Genomic DNA, 21,786 nt, shown 5'->3' with positions numbered 1-21,786 from the left:
TTTCGACTCTGAATCCCTGCAGCGTGTGCTGAGCTCAGCCACTGGGAGCTTTAGACACTCTCTGCGTGGAGAAATCCCGCCTGGCTGTTCCGCAGTGGCTCACCTCGGCTTGCTGTAGCCGTCCCGTGAATTCGCCGGTGCGCCGGCAGTATGGCGCTGCTGCCGCGTCTGCCGCGTCCTCGGGCGCAAGGCCAGTGTATCTCCTCTGTGGCTCTGTTCTCAGTCCGCTTTCTCTCTGGAGCCTGGTGATTTTTTGTTTCACTGGTGATGGTGTTTTCTGGCTATGAAAGGCGCTGATTTTGTGGTAATGGAGATTTGTTGTTAGCGGGGCTCTTAAGCCCCGCTTTTCTTGGTCGCCATCTTCCTGGAAGTTCGATATTTTTTTATTTATTTAACTATGGTAAAAAATACTTGTAAAACTTTCAGATTCATTGCTAATGAATGAAACTTAATAATACTCTGATTCTGAAATGGTAATATCCCAAATATGGAACCGTTTCAGTAAAAAATAATACTTAAGAATACATCACATATACCCAAGAAGATCTGAGAATAGAAAAGTGCTAATAAATTATTTACACATTCTCTTGACAACATAAGATACTCATTAAAACTCTGTGATTGCTATATTGAATACAATAAATGTTGGATTTCATTTGCATATACAAAAGAACATATTATCTTTCCTTCACTTAAAGAATCTCCACAAATGTTCCCAAGTTACCACCTCTCCACACATTACAATATCAGGCTCCTTGAAGCTTCAAGACTTATTGAGATAGATGAACTGTTGCCTTGTGAACACCACATACAGAGCAATATGCATACAGTTTTCTTTTCTGGCAGTGAGGTAAAATCAGATCATTTTGGAAGAGGAGAAGCAACACTGCATCTCTACACGTGCGACCACTCTGTCATGGCCTTTGAGTCTCACACTCCCTCTCCTCGCACCACTTGTATTGACTTAAGCCTCAGTCTGCTCTTGTGAACACTCTCTCTCTCTCTCTCTATGCTTCCCCTCTTCATTTTGTCCCTTTTCCTCTGTTGAGGTAGAAAAAGTATGCAGCTTCTGTCCAAGAAGAGAAGCACTGGGATTCCAGAAACTGATTTCCTTATCTTACAGCCTCATAGGCCTTGGGCTGTAGCAGCTTTCCAAATGCATATGACTAGCGCTTCAATCATGAGCCCCTATCCATTTCCAGCCCATTACTCTCCACTACAAATGCGTGTACCTTTGGGGGCTTTTAGTTAGTTTTTGTTGTTTGAAGGGTTGTTTTTTTTTCCCAATTCAGTAAGACTTATTCCTTTCTTTTCTCCTCTTAGCTGTTTGAAATCAAATTCAGTATGAATAAGAGAGGGAAATACACAGAACTGAATTTGGAGGAGAAAATGAAGGTTCTAAGTAGGATCGAAGCTGGACAATCTCTTAAAAGTGTAACGAATGAATTTGGAATCAGTAAATCAACATTTTATAACATTACAAAGAATAAGAAATTGATTTTGGACTTTGTACTAAAGCAGGACATGCCGTTAGTAGGAGCTGAGAAGAGAAAGAGGACAATGGGAGCCCAATATGGCGATGTAGATGATGCAATCTTCATGTGGTACCAACAGAAACGCTCCGCCGGTGTGCCTGTTAGAGGCGTGGAGCTTCAGTCTGCTGCAGAGAAATTTGCAGTGTTTTGGACAAACAGACTTCAAAGCCAGCACTGGCTGGCTTTTTAGATTTCGAAATAGGCACACAATCGGGAACTGAAAGTATGTGGGGAACAGGTCCCAAATTCACTTCAGAAAATGTTGAGCCACTTAAAAAAAACTGTCCATGATAATCAAAGAGAAATTATGTCTAGCTCAGGTGTACGGTGGTGATGAGACTGACCTCACTTGGAAGTCAATGCCAGAAAAACCAAGGAAAGTAGAAACGCTATCTGCCTGCCAAGGAGGAAAAGAAACGAAGAACAGTTGTCGGCCCTTCTATGTGCAAATGCAGATGGAATTCATAAATTAAAATCAGTCATTATTGGCAAATCAAAGCTGCCCAAAAGTGTAAAAGAGGACACAAACACATTACCTGTGATATCTAAATCCTGTGAAGATGTTTGGTTCACCAAAGAATTGCTTTTGGAATGGTTCTTCCAAAACTTTATTCCTGAGGTCCGGCATTTTCAACTTAATATTCTAAGATTCCATGTAGAGGATGTGAGCGCATCGTTACTTCTGGAAATTCCCCCAGCTCACTCTTCTGCTGAATCACTAACCAGCGAGGATGGTAGGATAAAATGCATAGTCTTCCTCCACAACACCTCAACTTTGATTCACCAACGAATCAAGGTGTGATCTTGAGCTGCAGACGGCTTTATAGATGGAAGCAACTTGAAGAAAGTCTTGTAATTCTTGAGGAAAGTGAAGATGAGCAAGACAAAGGAAACAAAGGAGTTTCTAAGACTAAAATCTACAATATAAAAAGTGCAGTTTTTAACTGGGCAAAAAGTTGGGATGAAGTAAAACAAACAACCATAGCAAATGTATGGGGAATCTTCTTTACAAAAGGAGCCTGACTTCCTTCATGGCCATCAAAGCTTAGAAGATGGGGATTATAGAAAAGTGTGGAGAGTTGGAAAACAAGCTGGATAAAAACAGGATGTGGTTAAATGAAAATAGTAAAGAAAAGGATTGTCCCCTAAAACAAAAGGTGGAACAACAAAGGAAGATATCCAAAGAGGAGAGGCTGCAGAATTTAAGTTACCAGCTGTAAGAGAGAATTGGACTACCTTTTTTTTTTTTTTTTTTTTTTTTTTGCAGTATTAGGGATAGAACACAGGGGCATTCTACCTCCAAGCTATACCCCAGCCCTATGTTTTTATTCTTTATTTTGAAACAGGGTTTCACTGAGTTTCAAAGGGCCTCTCTGAGCAGCTGAGGCTGTCTGAGAACCGCAATCCTCCTGTCTCAACTTCCCCAAATGCTAAGATTACAGGCATACACTACCACGCCTGACTGGACTACCTTCTTGACTTTGTTGACTCCACATCTGAGTTTCAAAAGCTCCATTTCACACAGAGAGACATGCAACAAATAATCAAGAACCAGTTTCAGAGTAGAATTCATTTGAGAATTGGTAGCTTTTTGAAACCCAGGCCTCATAATAAGGATCCCTTCATTATGCCTTCAACTTCCGGTTCTAAGTACATTTTTGTTTATAGAATTCTGCTGTTATATGATCATTTTTATACAGGCCTGTGAAGTGTATTTGTTTGTTTGTTTTGTTTTGTTTTGTTGGTGGTACTGGGGTTCCTGGAAGCCCTTCTACTTCCGGGCTACACTCCCAGACCTATTTTTATTTGGAAACAGGGTCTCCTAAGCCAGCGCGCACGGCTGGCTTCGAACCTACACGATCCTCCTGTCTCTGCCTCCCAAGCGCGGGAATTACAAGCGTGCGCCACCGCGCCCGGCAGTGTGTATTTGTTTTTAATCAACACATTTTGCATATCAGTGCCCATTTATATATGGATTATAAATATGGTTTGAAAATATGAAATGTGTTTCTTAAAAAAAGAGAGAAAGTGAGAAGGGTAATTGCCACAAAGAAAAAAACTTAGTGGTAAATGATAGAAAAAGTTTTAACTACACAGTTATACTTATTGATTTTGCTCCTGAGGAATATTATTACTTGGATAAGTACCCAGCATCAAATCCATACCAGTCTCACCTAGAGATAAAGTGTGAGCTCTAGGATTTGATACTATTACTAGCCTGAGGGTCCTGTGTATCTTTTCTGGCTACCCCCTGAAGAGTTCTGACTGCCCTCATTTCTCCTAAGCTTTCTTCATGTGAGCAAGCTTCCCATATATATTTCTGGTTTCCTACTAGGGGTTCTCTGTAATTCTCACTCTATTCCTGCTTCCTGAGGTTTCTGGTGCTTTACTCTGCCTTTCCAATGCTAATGACTCCTCAATTTATGTCTCTAGCCCCCCACCCCCTCATTACATGGATAGAACAGATGCACCTGCTAACTATCCCATCATCTTTTCCCACAAGTCTCTTGCTATATTCTCTGTCATTACCCAAGCCAGGAACGTGGATGCTTTCCTCAACTCTTCCCTTTGCCTCACACCCCTCTGGCCTATATCTAAGCCAGCACCAAATCCTGATTATCTGACTCCTCACTCTCTAAAAATGCATATCTTCATTTCTGGCTACTCCACCATCTCTAAGGACCTAAACTCAAGGATGAGCCCTGATGGTCCGTCGCCTTTACCTGCTCAATAGTCTCCTATAAGTCTTCCTGCCTCCGATATGGGCCTGTCTAGTCTGCCCTGAGTAACCCTTCTAAAGCACCAATGTGACATCATTCTTCGGTGACATCCCCTGCCAGCTCCTCTCTGTCTAGAATAGCTGTTTCAGACGTAGAATTCCTGGGGGGGGGGGGGAGACTTAGCAGATATCACATAAGCAGAGACTGGTTTTCCTAGGGATTCTTAGGAACAAGACAAGTTATGGTTCATATCCAACTCCTATAAGACTAGCAACAAGACAATCTGTTTCTCTCCACTGGCCCTACCTCATAAGTTGTAATAAGGCAATAGATCTACAAACCCCCTGACCCACAAACTAGAGTCCAGACTCAATAGAAGGTCACAAACTCCTTTTTAGTTGGATCTGGATATCTCTTCAACTTTATTTCTCATAATTAATTTCATGTTTCATGCAATTTAACTCTTCCTTAACCATATTATTCCCTCTTCCTGGGGTATCTTTCCCTACCTTGAATGCCACTATCTGCCTGAAAATTTTTTATTCATTCTTTAAATCCTGCCAAACATTACTTTTTTTTTTCTCTCTTTTTGGCCAGTACTGGGATTGGAACCTACAGGAATTCTGCCCCCAGCCCTATTTTTTATTCTTTATTTTGAAACTGGGTCTCACTGAGTAGCTGAGGCTGTCTGCGAACCGTGATCCTCCTGTCTCAGCCTCCCAAGTACTGGGATTACAAGCGTGCACCACCACACCTGACCAGACATTACTTTTAATCACCCACGTTTCTGTATGTAACAGTTCTGTGCCTTACATGTGTTTCTAGCATTGCATGGATCATTGTAATGACATGTTTAAAAACTCCTCCTCAGATCGCGCAGGTTCGAAGCCAGCAGTGCTGGCTTAAGAGACCCTGTTTCCAAATAAAAATATAAAAATAGGTCTGGGAGTGTAGCCCGGAGGTAGAAGGGCTTCCAGGAACCTCAGTACCACCAAATAAATAAATAAATAAATAAATAAATAAATAAATACTCCTCCTCAGCACCCAAGTCTATAAGCTCCCAAGGAGTAAAAACTATGTCTTACTCATCATAGTCTCCCCAGTGTTTTGCCCCATCCCTGGCACATGGTATTTGCATAGGAAATGTTTTCTGAGCAGTACTGAATCCATAAGTTTCCTTTATTGTCTTTCTAACATTGATGCCCTGGGGCACTTGATCTTATTCACCTGAATTCTTCATTCCATACTGACTTACACAGAGTTTTCATCTAGTCCTTGCAACTTAACAAGCCTTGGTAAGTTTCACTGCAAATTGTAGTGATCTGTGTTTCATAATATGATGTTACTAAAGATATCCAAGTCCAAGAGTAACCTTGATACTAAAATATGACTAAATAAAGTTATAATATAAGAAACTATCTAGAAAACGTGAGCCAGAGTACAAGAATACATCATTTGACAGTGTCTCTGGGAGAACAGTGTTGGATACCTTGGCCCAAGAGATCTGGTCTTTTGTGGAAGAAGTAAATCATCTCCCTCCAGACCACCTAACTCCCATTGTTCTAAACTCATAAGCACCAAGCTACCTTTTTGAGTAATTTAATTTCCCAGGTGTCTTGATAACAAGACTGTGCAGATCTGGTATTTCAGTTCCTGAAAATATAAGTTCCCTCACAAGTTAATGCCTGGACATTCTGGTTGACACACCCATCTCTTGTGTGTTTGATTCACATAAATCAGTCCTCAGGAGCACAGTCAACTTTGAGTGCACAAATAAATTCAATTACTCATCCCCATAGAGCTGTCACTGGGTCATTGATCACATCAAGTTACCTCCCTCTTTGGAGGCTCCGAGCAGCTGGCCAATTTCTTCTACTTCTTTGTTACTCCCTTTTAATGTTATTTAACTATATCCATATAACACAGCCACAATCCACAAGGCATTTTCACTTATATATTATATTCTCTTGATGTCTGTAGGTAAATAGTCTCCTCCCCATTTCACCTAAGAGATTACTGAGGCTCAGGGTGGTCACGTGGCTTGTCCAAGGAGCCACACATCCTGCAAGCTGTAAATTATGTTTCTTGCCTGTCCCTTAAATATCACAGTGGATTAAATCCAAGTTCTCTAAGTCAACATTTCTTGATCTTTCTACTCCTTCATAATGCTTTCCAAATTTTCACATCAGTCCAGGTAGGAAAACCTGGTGAAGATTTTTGATAAAGATGATTCTTCCAGCTAAACCCACTGCTAGAGTCACCCCAAAAATGGCAGAAGGGAAATTTCCAAAAGGGAGTGCCCCCAAACCATACCAAAATGGGAACAGTTTGGATTCCAAAGAATCACTAAAATTCTAGGATGATCGATCCAAAGTATTTATTATGGAAACTTATATAAGGAGAGGCTGTAGCCTCCTCACGGGGACAGTGAGACAAGGGCTGTTCTATGTAGGTAGGTCAGCAATGAATGGATCGGGTTATGGAGGTTTTTTAAATATGCTTTTATTAATGCATTGTAAGTCTACATCATAATGAGGTTCAGAGGGATAGGAACACATGTACACAGCACTTGGAAGGTTTTATAATGAGAGGTTAAGGAATTTCGTTCAGGGCAGAAGCTAGTTTCTACGTGTTGAACAAAAGGATTAACTTCTCAGTGTTTTCAAGCAACAACCTAAACCAGTTTGTCAGTGCCAGGGAAGGTTCAAGGCCCGGGCTGGATACAAATCTTCAGGGAAAACAGGAGCTGGCTGGTCACAGAGCAGTCAGAGCACCCTGTGTTCCTCAGGACCTGAAGAGAGCAGGTGAAACAACAAAGCCAGGTATGATGGCGCATGCTTGTAATCCCAGCATTTGAGAGGCTGAGACAGAAGGGTCGCGGTTCTTTGACAGCCTCGGATACTTAGTGAGACCCTGCTTCAAAATAAAGAATAAAAAATAGGGCTGGAGGTGTCGCTTAAAGATACAATACCCCTGGGTTCCATCCCCAGTACCAGGGGGAAAAAAAGACCCTGAGAAGGGATGACTAGGGAGGAAGAACAAGCCTTGCCCAAGTTGCTTTTACATAACACTCCTGGCTGTCTATACTCTTCTTATTCCTCTTTGTCCTCCCTGGCCCCGGAGCTAGGAAGACTACTTCCTGAGTAGAAACTGAGAAAATTGGTCCTCTGAGAGGTTGGCTGGCTTTTCATGGCTTTCAGATCTGAGGTTCACTTGTTCCTTTGAACAAGCATCTACTGAACTGTCCAGAGTTCAACAAGCAGTGTACCAACAGCCAGCTCATCGTCATCATCACCAGCATCATTGGGGTGGGTGTGCACTGTGTGCTTACTATGGGCTCAGCCATGGCCATTCACCTTACTCAACCCTCACAATAATTCCCATAAGGAGGACCTTATTACCTTCATTTTAGAGCTATGGAAACTGAAGTATATCTAGGTCTGTAACCTGCACATTCTCACAAAGGTTATACATCGCAGTGGTAAGATTCAAACCCAAGCACGTCTGAGTTCAAACATCCATGCTTTTGACCACTCTGCTATCTTCTTGCACTACTTTATAAATTCTGTTTATGCATCAACAAGGTAGAGAGACTCTTAGGCTAAGACAAGCTTGGAGTGGTGGCCTGGAAAAGAGGGGAAGATGGCTTATCTAACTCTCTATTCCCACTCTTCCTGCACTCCCCAGACCAAAGTCTGTTTATTGCTGCTATACCTGCTGACCCACCCTATGTTGCAGTGCCCCATCTGTTCCGCATGAACAATTACTTTTCCATGCAATTATTTCCCTTCTCAGTGATAAACTTCTCATTTCCCAACCCTCCCCCCTCTCTCTCAATGGGAGTTAAACCCAAGGATATTCTGTCTCCAAATTATACCCCAGCCATTTTTATTCTGAAACAAGGTCTTGCTAAGTTGCGATCCTCCTATCTCAGCCTCTCAAATGATGGGATTATTACAGGCGTGCATCATCACAGCCCCCTGCTCACTGCCCTTTTTAAGAAAACCTCAGGTGAATAAGACCTGCCACCCCAGTCTTTCCATTTCTTCGTGGTATTCTCACCCTCTGGGAAAGAGCTTGGTGCTCTATGATTCCAGCCTAGTTAAATGTCACCTGGTCCACCTCCCCATGGTGCTGGTGTTTGTATGTCCCAACTCCCCCACCTGCTGTATGGCTCTGGGGTCCTCTTTCATTCCCACAAGATACTCATTCAGTGAGCATGCCATTAATAAAGGAGATTGAAACTGAAAGAATTTCAAATGCAGTAGTTTATTGCAGAATAACAAAGAAATGGGGAGTTGAAGACCTTTCCACAAGACATACAACTTGCATACACCTTACATACGAAACCAAAGCAGCACAGAGTTTGCTGCAAGAGACGGGAAACCAAGGAGCTGACCAGAGCACATGCTCTGTGCATGGCAAAGCAGCCCTTTGGTCCTCCTCTGGCCGATTACTGAGGCTCTTTGAAATGTCAAGTGTGCGTGGTAATTGCTGAGCTGGTCTCAAACAAAGCACAAAGCGGGGTCTTAACCAGGGGACTGAGATGGCCCCTGATCTGAAAACTTCTTTGGGAGACAAAGCAGAAAAGAAGGAGCAGGGGAAAGAGGATGACCCTCTGTGACTAACCACAGCTTTTCTCTCGGATCAGGCAGGGGCAATTGATCTTGGGGTTGGGAGAGCTAATGGCTCGGGAAGAGTGCCTCTTTACCTGCTCCCTCGGGAATAACTGGTGGAGACAAACCTCACACTAGAACTGCCACCTGAGGACTTGACGCCCCCAGAGCTGGAGCCCCGGCCTCCCGCGGACCCACCGTAGCTACCTCCAGAGCTCCCACCACCGGAACCCCGGCCGCCAGAGCTGCCACCACCCCCTCCGGAGCCACCTCTGTGGCCACCACTGCCGCCTCCGGAGCCGGAGCCATAGCCGCCACCGCCGCTGCCGCCTCCAGAGCCATAACCTCCTCCGGAGCCGCCTCCGCTGCCACCTCCAGAGCCGTAACCTCCTCCAGAGCTGCCTCCGCTGCCACCTCCGGAGCCATAGCCTCCGCCTCCAGAGCCATAGCCTCCGCCTCCTCGGCTGCTACTTCCGCTGATGCTGGTGTGGCTGGTGCTCACGGCTGCAAAGGGAGGCTCTCTTACCTTCTGCTCGACTTCCTTTCCAACCCAACAAGCCCCACCCTCGCCCCTGAGAAACTGGCTTGTACTTACACACACTCACGTTCGGGGTACACTCTCCAGACATCCTGGGGGGAGAAGAAAAGCAAATCCCTCAGGACACTGCAGCTCCCAAGTCCCTTCCGCATCCCTCCTTCCAAGCAATATAGTAGCCCATAAGAAGTGGCTAAGTAAACCGGACGTGGTGGCGCACGCTTGTAACCCCAGCATTTGGGAAACTGAGACAGGAGGATAGAGGTTTTGGGACAGCCTCAGCTACTTAGTGAGGCCCTCTGCAACTCAGTGAGACCCTGTTTCAAAATAAAGAATAAAAAATAGAGCTGGGGTGTAGCTCAGAGGTAAAATGACCCTGAGTTCCAGCCCCAGTACCGGAAAAAGAGGAGGAGGAGGAGGAGGAGGAGGAGGAGGAGGAGGAGAGGAGGAGGAGGAGGAGGAGGAGGAGGAAAGAAGTGATTTAATTCTCGACCTTTTCAAAGGCTTTCCCCAGCTGAGGACCCTCCGACCCTCAGAGCCTTTGTCCTTTCTCTCAGCATGAGTATGAACAGGGAGAAATCTCCACATAAGTTAGACAATAACCTTGAAGCTAATGAGAGTCACCTCTAAAAGTATTAGATTTATGTCAGCTGATATCTGAGCCAAGCCAAATGTCATAGCCCCAGAAAAGAAAAAAGTCAAGAAATGAAAAAAAAAAAAAAGTTTGGGACTCGGGCTCCCAACGTGAACCCGAGTCCTTGCTCCTCCCCATGTGCTTTTCAATTCCACAAACCCAGGACAGGCTGCAGTCCCTTAATCCCGCATGAGAGCTACAGCAACTTGTAAGGCAGGAGGCCCATAGAAGTGGTCCAACGTCCTCACCTGACTTCCTCTCCTTCCAGGAGGGTCCTGTAGGTAGCAATCTCCATGTCCAGGGCCAGCTTAGTGTTCATGAGCTCCTGGAAGTCACGCAGCAGCCGGGCCAGGTCCTCCTTGGCCTGCTGCAGGGCCTCCTCTAGTTCATTGATCTTGGCCTGGGCGTCTTTGAGGGCATTCTCGCCACGCTGCTCAGCCTCACTGATAGACTGCTGGATGTGGGCGATCTGAAAAAAGAGAACCCAGTATATTGTACCAATTCACATCACCTAACCCTACCTCAGCCTTCTCATTGCAAATCCATCTCCCCATCCCAGTAAGCCAATACACTGAGCCCCACAACACCACTGGACCTTAAATATGTCACCATGCTCGCTGCCTTAAAAGACCTTCAGAATGATGCAGCAGCCTCTGCCAGGCCTGAGTCAAGCTCCTCTGCCAGCCCTCACATGCCAGCATCCTTTGATGTGCCTGTCCTCAAGCCTCCTGCCACCTCTCCTGACTCCCAGCTTCTATGTTTCACTTTGGGTCATGGGTTACATCCATGACCACTACATCCTTCCCAACTAGGCCATTTTTCAAATTTTCCTAAAGAGAATCCCACATGAGAGCTAAATTCTGGAAACTGGCATAGTTACCAAAGGAACTGGGGGTAATACTGTGGCCTTGGTATGGATTTAAGACTCAAAACCAGGAAAGCATACCCCTTTGCCTGAGAGACACCCCATTCCATGCAGCTGAGCATCAGAAGGAAGCAAATACCTGCTTCTTGATACTGTCAATTTCAGATCTATATCTCTGGATCGCTCGATTCAGCTCTGAAATCTCCATCTTTGTGTTTTTCACACTGTCGCCGTGTCTGCCAGCAGTGACCTGCAGCTCTTCATACTAAAGATGGTGAATCGTGTCAGTGAGATGTAGACAGAGTTCGGACACACAAAAACAGGAAAGAGTGGGACAGAAGGGTAAGACAGACTTTTCAGGAAAACAGGCAGGCACACACCTTGCTCTGGTACATGTTCTCAACCTCAGCCTTGCTCCTCTCAGCGATGCTCTCATACTGTGCCTGAACCTCTTCAATGATGCTGTTCAGGTCCAGGCTCCGGTTATTGTCCATGGACAGGATAACACTGGTTTCACTGATCTGAGTCTGCATCTGAGACAACTCCTGCAGGACATAATATAGTTCAATGACTCATCTTGCTCAAACAAGAAAATAAAAACACACTTATACAGAGGGAGGGTAAGAATATGGAAGCTGCATTTCTATTCTGGAGAGTGGTGAGTTCAGGCTTAAAGGCTCTCTCTCCATTTAGATAGCCTGGACTGAAACTGGAGGACTTACTGTTTGGTAGAGGGTTGTGAAGAAATCAATGTCCTGCTGTAAATTCATAACTCTGGCCTGAAGGTCCACCTTGGACATGTAAGCAGCATCTACATCCTAGAAAAACAAAAGACATCATGAAGCCAGTTCTTTCCAGGATGGTTCCCTCTCTAGCCATGAGTAGGTTTTCCAAGTAGAAGTGGGGTTCGGGGTCCATTTCACACCTTTTTACCCCAGACAGATCACAATTTGTGGGTTGTTGCACCTCTTGCTATCACAATCAAGGGAGCTTTCCTGGCTTGCTGAAAACCTGCCTCCCTTTTTACTCCATGAGATTCTGAGGAATATGGAGAAGCTGAGTGCCCGGATTAGTGAAGATCCATAATAATGTGGAAAAACAACTCTACTTCTGATATTCTGCAGGCCCACTACCTTGTTCTCCACATCATGACTTCCTTCTGCTTATGACTGGAAACCTTATCTTATTTATTTCAAAGTTGAGTTCATCCCACAGAAGTTGCTCACCTTCTTGATGGTCACAAATTCATTTTCTGCATTTGTCCGCTTGTTGATTTCATCCTCGTACCTGAAGGGAAGCAGATGTGGTTAAAGGATTCAAAGAAGATGAAGCCTAAAGTCCAGCATTCTAGACTAAAAGTGTCATTGTCTGTCATTCCTTTCTATTACCAGCTAGGATATCTTGATCACCCCTTTGCTTCTTAGCAATAGAAACACTTAGCAATTTCCATCCTCTGAGAAGATGAGGAGACTGAAAAATGCCAAATTGTTAGATTTCCCCCAAGGAACGTCATTGGTTTACCCCTAACCTAAGGAAGGACGTTTCTACCTACTGCTTCATATACTTAGCTTATCACTTTCTAAAACTCTTTTAGATCAAGAGTCAAGAAGTTCCCAGCTAGGTTTCCTTACTTGGTCCGGTAATCCTCCACCATGTCTTGCATGGTCTTCAGTTCTGAATCCATCCGAGACTGATCACTCTTCAGTTGGTCCATTGTCTTTCTGAGATTGCCAATATATGTCTCATAGAGGGGTTCTAAATTTTGGGATTTTGTCGAAGTGTCCACCTGCTGCAGCAGTTCCCATTTTGTTTGCAGCACCTGGTTCTGCTGCTCCAGGAACCTCACCTAACAACACAAGATCCATTACCATGGGGCAGAGATGGGGTCCCTTGAACACTGAGCAAGGCCAGTGCCTCGTGTGGGAAAGAATTCCAATTCCTATTTCTTGGCACGACAAAGAAGTAGAAATAAGATGATCAAGGTAGCATCGTCTACATAACCAAACCCAGCTCATTGTGAATTCAGAGACACTTTGGAAGGAAGTAGATGCACGATACCAACAGCAAAGCACATGAAATTATTTTGATTATGCTTTGAAATAGAGACTTGATATTTAAGAGATTTGCCTCTCAACTTTTTAAGGTAGATAACCCTAAGAATTAGTTGGCATTACTAGGCATGCACACAGTTCAAAAGTATGTTGGGAAAATTGCAAATTATCTGAAATTTATTGTGGATAACCTTGGATCGATATTATTGATGGTTAAGCAGAAAAGTGAAAAAATAATTTGCGTGTTTTTAGAAATATTAGTATAAAATATTATACTAATGTTAATACTAATATACTAATAACATTAGACTAAAATATATAGTATGCTTATAATATTATACTAATTAGTATAAATATTAGTATTAAAAATCTCTATTCAGATCCAGTACCAATATGAATTTCCCAGAGGGCAGAGCTCTCCTCTGATGGCAAAAGGCACTGGGCACTGACTCACTTCATCCTTTCTGCTACATCACAAGGCACTCTGCTCACTTACAGTTTCTTTTTTTATGGCTAGAAAGACTCTTATCATTTGTACCCTAGAAAGTTCTATTCACCCCATTTCTATTATCTTTATTTCATTTATGTTGAGTCCCAATTTAGCTCCAGAGCTAAATGAAAAACACTTAAGGGTAAATGTAAAACAGCCCCATGCTTAGGTCAACCACGGACATCTTTGCCCAAGAGAGAGCTTAATCGTGGGCATCATTCTCAAGCATACTTCTAACTTATCTCTTAGATGCCTATTCCACAAAATGGCCTTTTAGTCATCCAGATACAGAAACATGAGGGTAAGTCTGCACCCTCTTGGTTGGCTCCAACCTCCCTGCCCCAGGAGCAGCTCTCAGAAGGAACTGAGCAGATAAACTCACCTTGTCGATGAAGGTCACAAATTGGTTGTTGAGTGACTTGATCTGCTCCCTTTCTTGAGATTTTACTTTTTGGATCTCAGGGTCAACCTCCACATTGAGGGGCTGCAGAAGGCTCTGGTTGATGGTAACTTCTTGTATGCCACCAGGGGGGCAGACAGGCCCAGAACTGCCCCCATATCCGCCACCCCCAAAACCACCTCCACTGCCGAAACCACCACCACCAAAACCACCACCACCGAAACCACCGCCGCCGAAACTACCACCACCAAAACTTCCACCACCAAAGCCACCACCGCCATAGCCACCACCGCCAAAGCCACCACCTCCATAACCGCCACCACTACCATAACCACCACGTCCGCCTCTAGCCACACTGTAGGAGATGCTCTTGGTACCACCAAGGTTGACAAGACTCTGACTTCCAAAGCCACCACCACCACCGCCACCACTACTCCCACAGAACCCTCCTGAAAACCTCCCGCCGCCGCCGCCGCCGCTGCGGCGCACAGAGCTGCTGGTGTTCCTGCGGTGGAAGCCAACCAGCCCAGCGGAGCCGGAGCTGAAGCCCCTTCCACTCCGACACACCGACCTGGAGCTACACTGTCGATTCATGTTGGCTTAGAGAAAAGCAAGAGCGGAGAAAAGCAAGGGAAGGAGCTGAACACTCCTCTGCCCTGAGTCCGGAGACTTCCCCTTATATACGAGGAGAAAATTGGGCTTGGTCCTCCAGAGTCAGCGGAGATGCAGTGCCTTCGAAGGGTTTGGCTTGCCTGCAGCCATACAAGATTTTTACGAGCCCCAACAATACTATAAACACTACACACCTAGCTCCCAGGATGGGCACTTAAAATTGCTGTGCAGGCAAGATTGGGTCATGTGGCAATCATTTTATCAGATGAGATCTCTCTTCAAGCACTTGTGACTTTGGGAAAATAGGACCCCCAACCTGCCACCTGGTGTCTCTTGAAAGGATTTAGTAACCCCTGTCATGAAGGTATGTAAGTGTCTGCTCCCGCCTAACCCTTATAAGTTACTATGCACTCTCTCATCATGAGCAGCAGGTGCAGCTCCCCACGCCTGGATCTCTGAAGAAGCTCTCTAGCCCATTTCTGGGATCTCCCCCTCCAAACCCCAGAGCTAGCCAACTTTCATCTCCCGACACAAAGTAAGGCTTTATAACTACAAAGCTAAATGTGTTTTATATAAGCTTTTATAAATGTACTGTATTGGTTGTTGAAAAAAAAAAAAAAAAAGAGGAGCTGTCATCAAACAGGATGGATGGGTAGGAGCTCTGGAAGACCAGAAGAGAAGGAGTTCTAAGTATCCACGTTGTTCCTTCTTTTCAAAGATAGACCAGGTAGGAGACAGACATCAGAGGCACCACAGAGATACCAGCAAGAGAAAGCGGTGCCAGCGGCTGTCACACAGGTGCCAGCTGGAGAGGCATGTGGAGCAGTGAGATGAGGAGATACTCGATCCATTTGGCAAAGCAAAGGGGGAGGGGGTAAGACTCCACATGTGGCTGCAGCCTCACACGGACCATAAAGAGAGACGAGTGTAGAGTTGGAAGGCAGAACCAGGATGGGAGACTGGAAAGCCTGATCTGAGAAGTTCACATTGTTTCTGGAATCGATGATGATGACAGCGGTGATGATGATAGCTGCTAACATATATTAAAAACTGACCACGTAGCTAGATGTGCTGGACCATGCTATAATCTCAGTACTTGGAAGGCTGAGAAAGGAGAATCGCAGGTTCAAGGACAGCCTCAGAAACATAGCTGAGACTCTCAGCAGCCTAGCAAGACCCTGCTTCAAATCAAAAAATGTAAAAAGGCCTGTGGGTAGGTCAGAGGTAGAATGCCCCTGGGTTCAATACCCAGTACCACACACATATATACACACACAATAAAAAAACTTGACCAGCCGGGCGTGGTGGCGCACACTTGTAATCCCCGCGCTTGGGAGGCTGAGACAGGAGGATCACGCTGGTTCGAAGCCAGCCTCGGTGGCTTAAGAGACCCTGTTTCCAAATGAAAAGGTTAAAAAATAGGCCTGGGAGTGTAGCCCATGGGAGTGTATCACGGAGGTAGAAAGGCTTCCAGGAACCCCAGTACCACCAAAAAAAAAAAAAAAAACTTGACCAGATTTCAGCACTCTCCATATTTTATACGTGTGAACTCAATTTTCACAACTACTTTTAATTAGATTCTACCCATTTTAAAAATAAGAAAATCAAGGCACAGGATTAAAGAGCCTACTCAAATCCGCACAGGGCACAGCTGAGATCTGAACTGAGGATGCCTCGCTATAAGTAGCCTGCAAGTTCCTCCGAGGACAAGAAGTTTGTTGTCTCCCTTTGAATTCTTGGCTCCTGGCACATGCAAGTATTTTCAAGATGCTCCTTCAATTCACCCTGACTAGAGGAGATTGGAAATGCAGAGTTCAGTGATACTTTGCTTCTGTCCAGGTGCACCCTGGACACAGCACCCATTGTGATGGGTCAGGACACCCGTGGGCCTTCCTGGAGAGCAGCATTTGACCAGTACTAATGGAGACATCTAGAAACACCAGAAGAAGCCCATGAAGACTTTCATTTGGAGAGTTCTTAGAAGCCTGGCACAGTCGCCAGGGTTGCATGTAAACACAGAGTGGAAGACTCAAAGGGGAGAAGCCTACTCTAACTTTAGCTCACTGCAAGCACCCTCTCAGTGGCAAGTCACAGTCTAGTATAGGAAGCCTCCACTGTGGGATGCAGGATCTGCAGGAGGAGAGTCTGTGAGGACCATCAGGTCCCATCACACTGACTCTGAGCCTGGGCGCTGCCTCAGTCCTCTGTACCCCACCTCCCCGTGGAGTCTTGTTTCTTCTTTCTTCCCACAGGATTTGCCCTATGCCCTTCTCCAGAAAATGCCCCTCACCTCTCCACTGCTCCGCCTCCCTCCCAGACATGGCACTGTTGCGCTGTTTGCTGGGACTCCAACCTATCGCTAACATCCTTAGGCTGCTAAATCAACCATCTCTTTAGGGAATGAGTAATCCAGGTCTTGGGAACAATGAGGACTGGGATGGTCTTGGCGTGGTAAAAACTGTTGCCTAATCATTTTCTGACAGGCAATCAAAAATTTTTTAGTTCAGCATACTCCCTATGAGACATATCATTCTGCACAATCGATTCCTTCTAGCATTTTGGAGGGATGTGCGTATGTGTACGGATACATGTTTGTGTGCACAAATACAGATCTTTACAGGGATCCATGCTTGCAAACTAGGAAACTGATGGCGAGGTAGAGATCGAGCAATCAGTAGATGATTTAAACAGATGCAAACACGTTCCAGGAGCTACCATGAGAAGGCAGAAAAGCAGAAAGTAGAAGGAACAGGAAGGCAAAAAATATCAACACTAACTTATATTTGCCTGGTTCACTCCGCCAACCATATACACAAATGCCATCCCCACACACAAGATCTCAGAGAAGAAGGCAGTCAGGTCATTTCCAACTTGTTAGGCAAAACAGAACACTAAGGCCCAGAGAGATTGTGACTTGCTCTAGGCACTCCATCTAGGGAAAAACATAGCTGGGACTAGACCCTGGGCTTTGTAGTGATCTTTCTCCTAGTCTGGAGAAGAGGTACAAAGATAAGCAAGTGCAGCTGGTTTCTATAAATGAGTGCAGAGAAACACAGAATATTCCCATTCACGAATTCTCAAAGGATGCACCATGTAACCTGCCCAGCAGAGAAGCTAGAATGGAGGCCCCAAAAAGTAAACAAAATGTGTCCAGGTCATACAGTCGATTGCTGGGAATGCTGCCATTTCTGAATCAAACTCCTATTCTCTCTCCATTGCTCACTCTTAATGCAGCCCAACAGGGCTGGAATTGCAATGCTGCAGCTGAGTTTGTGATTCCCTACGATGGCCCCAGGATTGTGCCGGGTGTTTGAGAATATTAAAAAACCACATGTGATCTGAGCATGGTGACACATATCTATAATCCCAGCTACTCAGGAGGTTGAGGCAGGAGGACTACAAGTTCAAGGCCAGTCTGGGAAACTTAGCAAAACCCTATTTCAAAATAAAATAGAAATTTTTAAAGGGTTGGAGATGTAGCTCAGTGGTAGAGCACTTGCCCAGCATGTGCAAGACCCTAGGTTTAATTCCTAGTAAAACACACATATGCATGTGTGTGCGCGCACACACACACAAATAAAAAATTACACTGATACAAAGGTGTTAACAGCACCCCCGCCACTGCTGGCTGATTTTATACTCTGCGTTTACAAAGGAAAAAACCAAAATGAGCCAGGAAAGAGGCACTACCATCTTCAGGCAGAAATTATATTGTCAGAAGGAACATCTCATTTAAATGTCAAAAAAGCCCTCGAACTGTTAATAGATCGTTTTGAAGAAAAGACAGACAAGTGCGGTGGTGCAAGTCTGTAATCCCAGTATTTGGGAAGCTGAGACAGAAGACTCAATCCCTATTACCAAAAAGAAAATACAGCTCAGGTTCATAGAAATGTGCCCAAGTCACTCCGCTGGCAGCTGCCACGCATGTTTGTTCGACTCCACAGCACCTGCCCCTTATCACCTGCACTACCTCCATCTCTCCTGCTCTCCTGTCCCCTGGCCTCACGATGGCCTTCTTTCCCCAAGCTTTGCCCAGACCGATCGACCCTCTTCCCATTCCCTCTACTCCTCACCATTTTCCTGCTCACTTCTACTCTTCTCTAAAGGCCTTCCTGTTGCAGTGGTAACTCACTTCAGTCCCCTTCAGGCTCTGGGGCCAAATGCTCAGTTCCTGAGTATCTGATCCTGACTCTGTTTGGGGTCCATCAGGCCTCGAAGTTCTTTCTCCCCTCTGCCTCACTGGGCAGGGAACAAGCCCAGCCCTAACCCTCTCCAGGCAAGTTCCTTAATTAACCCGAGACTCTGTTGATTTCTCTTCCTAAGCTCAGTTGCTGTGAGACCCGTGTGCACACAGATGTAGAGATTGGCTTGTTGCACATGTAGGTGCTTCTGGTTGCTCTGTAAGCCCTTGGGAAGCAAGATGAAGTCCTTCATGCCTTTGGATGCCCTCCCAGGTCCCCATGCGGTCCCCAGCACTTGAGGGGTACCCCCAAGAGAGAGAGATGACAGGGTGCCAGGACACCGCCACAGGGACTCACACACACACACCCCGTAACTGACAGGGAGACGTTGCCACACGCAAGCTGTGGGGCATGGGCAGGAGCAGGCGTGGTGATATTTTGAGAGATTTTTGAGGGATGGGACCAAGAAAAGGATTGAAGAGAGACATGCGATGACAAGCCACCCAGCCCTGCGGGACTCCACCAGGGACGTGGGAGAAGGGAATTTCAGGGGAGTGGGGGAAGCTGAGCCTGGGAGGAGTACTGGGAGTCAGACAATGGGGAGGCGGGGTGAGGTGTTGAAAGCTGGCAGGCCACAGAGGAGGGGCTGAGGCTTTTTATGCAGAAGGGACAGATAGAAAGAGAGGGGCAGCCCTGTTGGAGGAGACAGACAGCAAAGAGGGCGGCCCCCAGGAGCCACTCACAGAGAGTACGACAGCAGAGCAGAGGCCAGGCAGGAAGAAGCCAAAGATGCATGTGTGGGAGAGAGGCAGGGGACCGGGTCCTGCTCTGTGTGTGGGACTGGCCACTCTGGACTGCACCTGTCTAGCTGTGTGACCCTGAGCAGGTCACCGGCACCCCTGAGCATACATTTTCTCCTTTGTAAAGTAGAACTTGTATCTATCTTCCACAGAAACAGCAGGGTATAGATGATCAAGGGAAGAGAAAGGATTCTCTCAACTTGCACTTAGAAGGACCCAGAAGCTGATCTAATAATCAGGAAAAACTAGGGAAGATGTCCCTTTCTCACTGGAAACAGTGAAAAGCCTAGGAAAGAGTTGAAGTTCTTGAAATGAGGTTATCTTGTAAAAGAAAGACTTAGGACCCCCAAAACCCATAAACCTGTCATAGGGAAGCGAGGCTCCATCACACAGAAGTGATGCAAGGTACACCTGAAGCTGAAGGAGCTGGAGCGAGGCCCAGGAGACCTTGCTCCCTGCTCCACAGGTGGGCACGAGCTCCAGGGCCGGGCACAGTGGGACAGGCGTGGAGGCCAGACTGCATACTTGGAGCCCGCCAGGAATCTTTCCAGACTTGCAACTGAGTGCTTCAGAACTGATTTCCATACTGGAGAACCTCCCAGCACCCCAAGTTTCCAGTCCAGCCCTGCAACAGAGTGTTAATCAATTTGGAGATATCCTGTTTCCTGGACCGAATGGAAAGCTGAGAAAACCAGGGCAGCAAGTCCAACAAACCATGGGACTTACACGGAACTCAGAGAGACTGTCAGAGCAGCGGCTCATGAATGTGAAGACACATCCTGGGCCACAGGGCTGGTAACGAGGGACCAGCAGCATCTCAAGACACTCTTCCTTATACCAAGAACTTTCCCAGCCCAGAAACACACGCCTTGTCCAAGGTCAGACGGAGTTAAAATTTTACTCAGCCAATGGGTGCTCCTCCTGTTCACCGTGTCCTCAGATAAAAATCTCTGTAACTGAGAAGCTGGTGAAATTAAATTTAGATTTCTAGAGGGCCCCGCCCTGCCACAGCCTCCCAGAGGGTGGAGCAGTTGGCGTATGTCCCCTGGGATCTCACTGCCTGAGTGTCATGCCCTCCTCTGGGCCCTGTCTGTTGGATGGACGGGCTGACTCTGCTCTCCCTGGCATCTGCCCGGTCAGAAAGCATTGATTAGGGCAGGGATGGAGTGCTTCCTGGCAGCTGGTTGGACCATAGTGGGTCTCCCCAGTCCTCTCTTAGAGACAGTGAGGACCAGATGAAATGGGGCGTGCAAAGACATCTTGTGAATGGTTTATAGAATTGCTGTCTTCACTGCGGCAGGCTGTGTCTGCTTCTGAGAGTATCTCTTACTGTCTACACCAGGACATGCTTCCTCCAGTAGCCTTTGCTGCTAGATCCCATTGCTCATATCCCTAGAATAACTCCCTCTTGCCCAGAACATCAAACTGAGACTTCTCGTCTAGACCTGGATCCATTTCTTCACTAAGTCCTCTCCCCTCTGGTCTTTCTCATGCTCCTGCCCCATGGCACCTGTTTGGAAATTTCTAAGATACAAGCATTTCGTTCCCTCTGTCTCTCCCCTAGGCTTCTCTGAGATGATCAGGCCATCTGAAAAGGAAGGGCCATGTTTTCTGGGGCAGTCCCAATTTCTGCCCAGGAGGAGGATGGGAAAGATGACCTTGGTCTGACCTTGCTCTTGTGCTTTTCCCAGAGCTGACCTGGATTCCCTTAGTGCATCACATGCACAAGCATAAGTCCCAGGGATAATCATTCCACGCCCTGTAATAGCTCTGGTGGTGCCAGAAACTTGGGTTCATCTTATGATCCTGGTTAGGCCCTAGGCCTCTTTCTCCTTCTCTGCCATCTAACCTTATTTTTCCCATAAAACATAGATTAGGATCCCTTTTATTTTTTTTTTCAGACTCTACCACATCAACTCTTCAGGCAGCCAAGATATAAAGTATCCCCACCCATCTTTCCTCCCTCCCTCGACTTCCTGCTAGATGGTTAGCTAACCTCTGTTTGAAACTCGATAACTCCCAAGTGCCTCCCCCATCTCAGGATCAGCAGGAAGGTGATTCTTACACAGAGTCAAGTCTGCTATCGTTCCCACCTATCTATCTGGGTCACGAGCTGGAACCAACTCCCGTTTCTTAGGGAAGCTCTACAAATCTTGGCAGTTGGCTGCCACATTTCTCCTAAAGACTAATCTCTAGGCACTCTGATCTTTTTCTCACAGAGCCGGGCTTCTGTTCCCCCACCGCCATGTCCTGGTCACTCCCTCTGAATAGGCTCCTATTTATTACTGTCCTTGGCACTCAGAGCCCCCACAATACTGTGACTGCAGAAGGACCTGAACAAGCCCTC

General features: G+C 46.0%; 1 protein-coding gene across 1 annotated transcript; it reads right to left on the bottom strand.

Moving 5' to 3' along the window:
• Positions 1–8,962: 8,962 nt before the first annotated feature.
• On the bottom strand, positions 8,963–14,440 carry KRT1 (keratin 1; the record flags this gene model as incomplete). The annotated part of the gene is made up of 9 exons (XM_080705854.1): positions 8,963–9,375; positions 9,467–9,501; positions 10,289–10,509; positions 11,045–11,170; positions 11,286–11,450; positions 11,628–11,723; positions 12,132–12,192; positions 12,537–12,751; positions 13,829–14,440. 9 exons carry the CDS (start codon positions 14,438–14,440, stop codon positions 8,963–8,965), a joined length of 1,944 nt encoding a protein of 647 aa, XP_080561980.1.
• Positions 14,441–21,786: the final 7,346 nt, after the last annotated feature.

Source organism: Muscardinus avellanarius, assembly GCF_963383645.1.
Source record: "Muscardinus avellanarius genome assembly, chromosome: 11".
In the NCBI taxonomy this organism is placed as follows: domain Eukaryota; kingdom Metazoa; phylum Chordata; class Mammalia; order Rodentia; family Gliridae; genus Muscardinus; species Muscardinus avellanarius.
The sequence above is the reverse complement of the archived record's forward strand: the minus strand, read 5'-3'. Positions and strand labels throughout refer to the sequence as shown.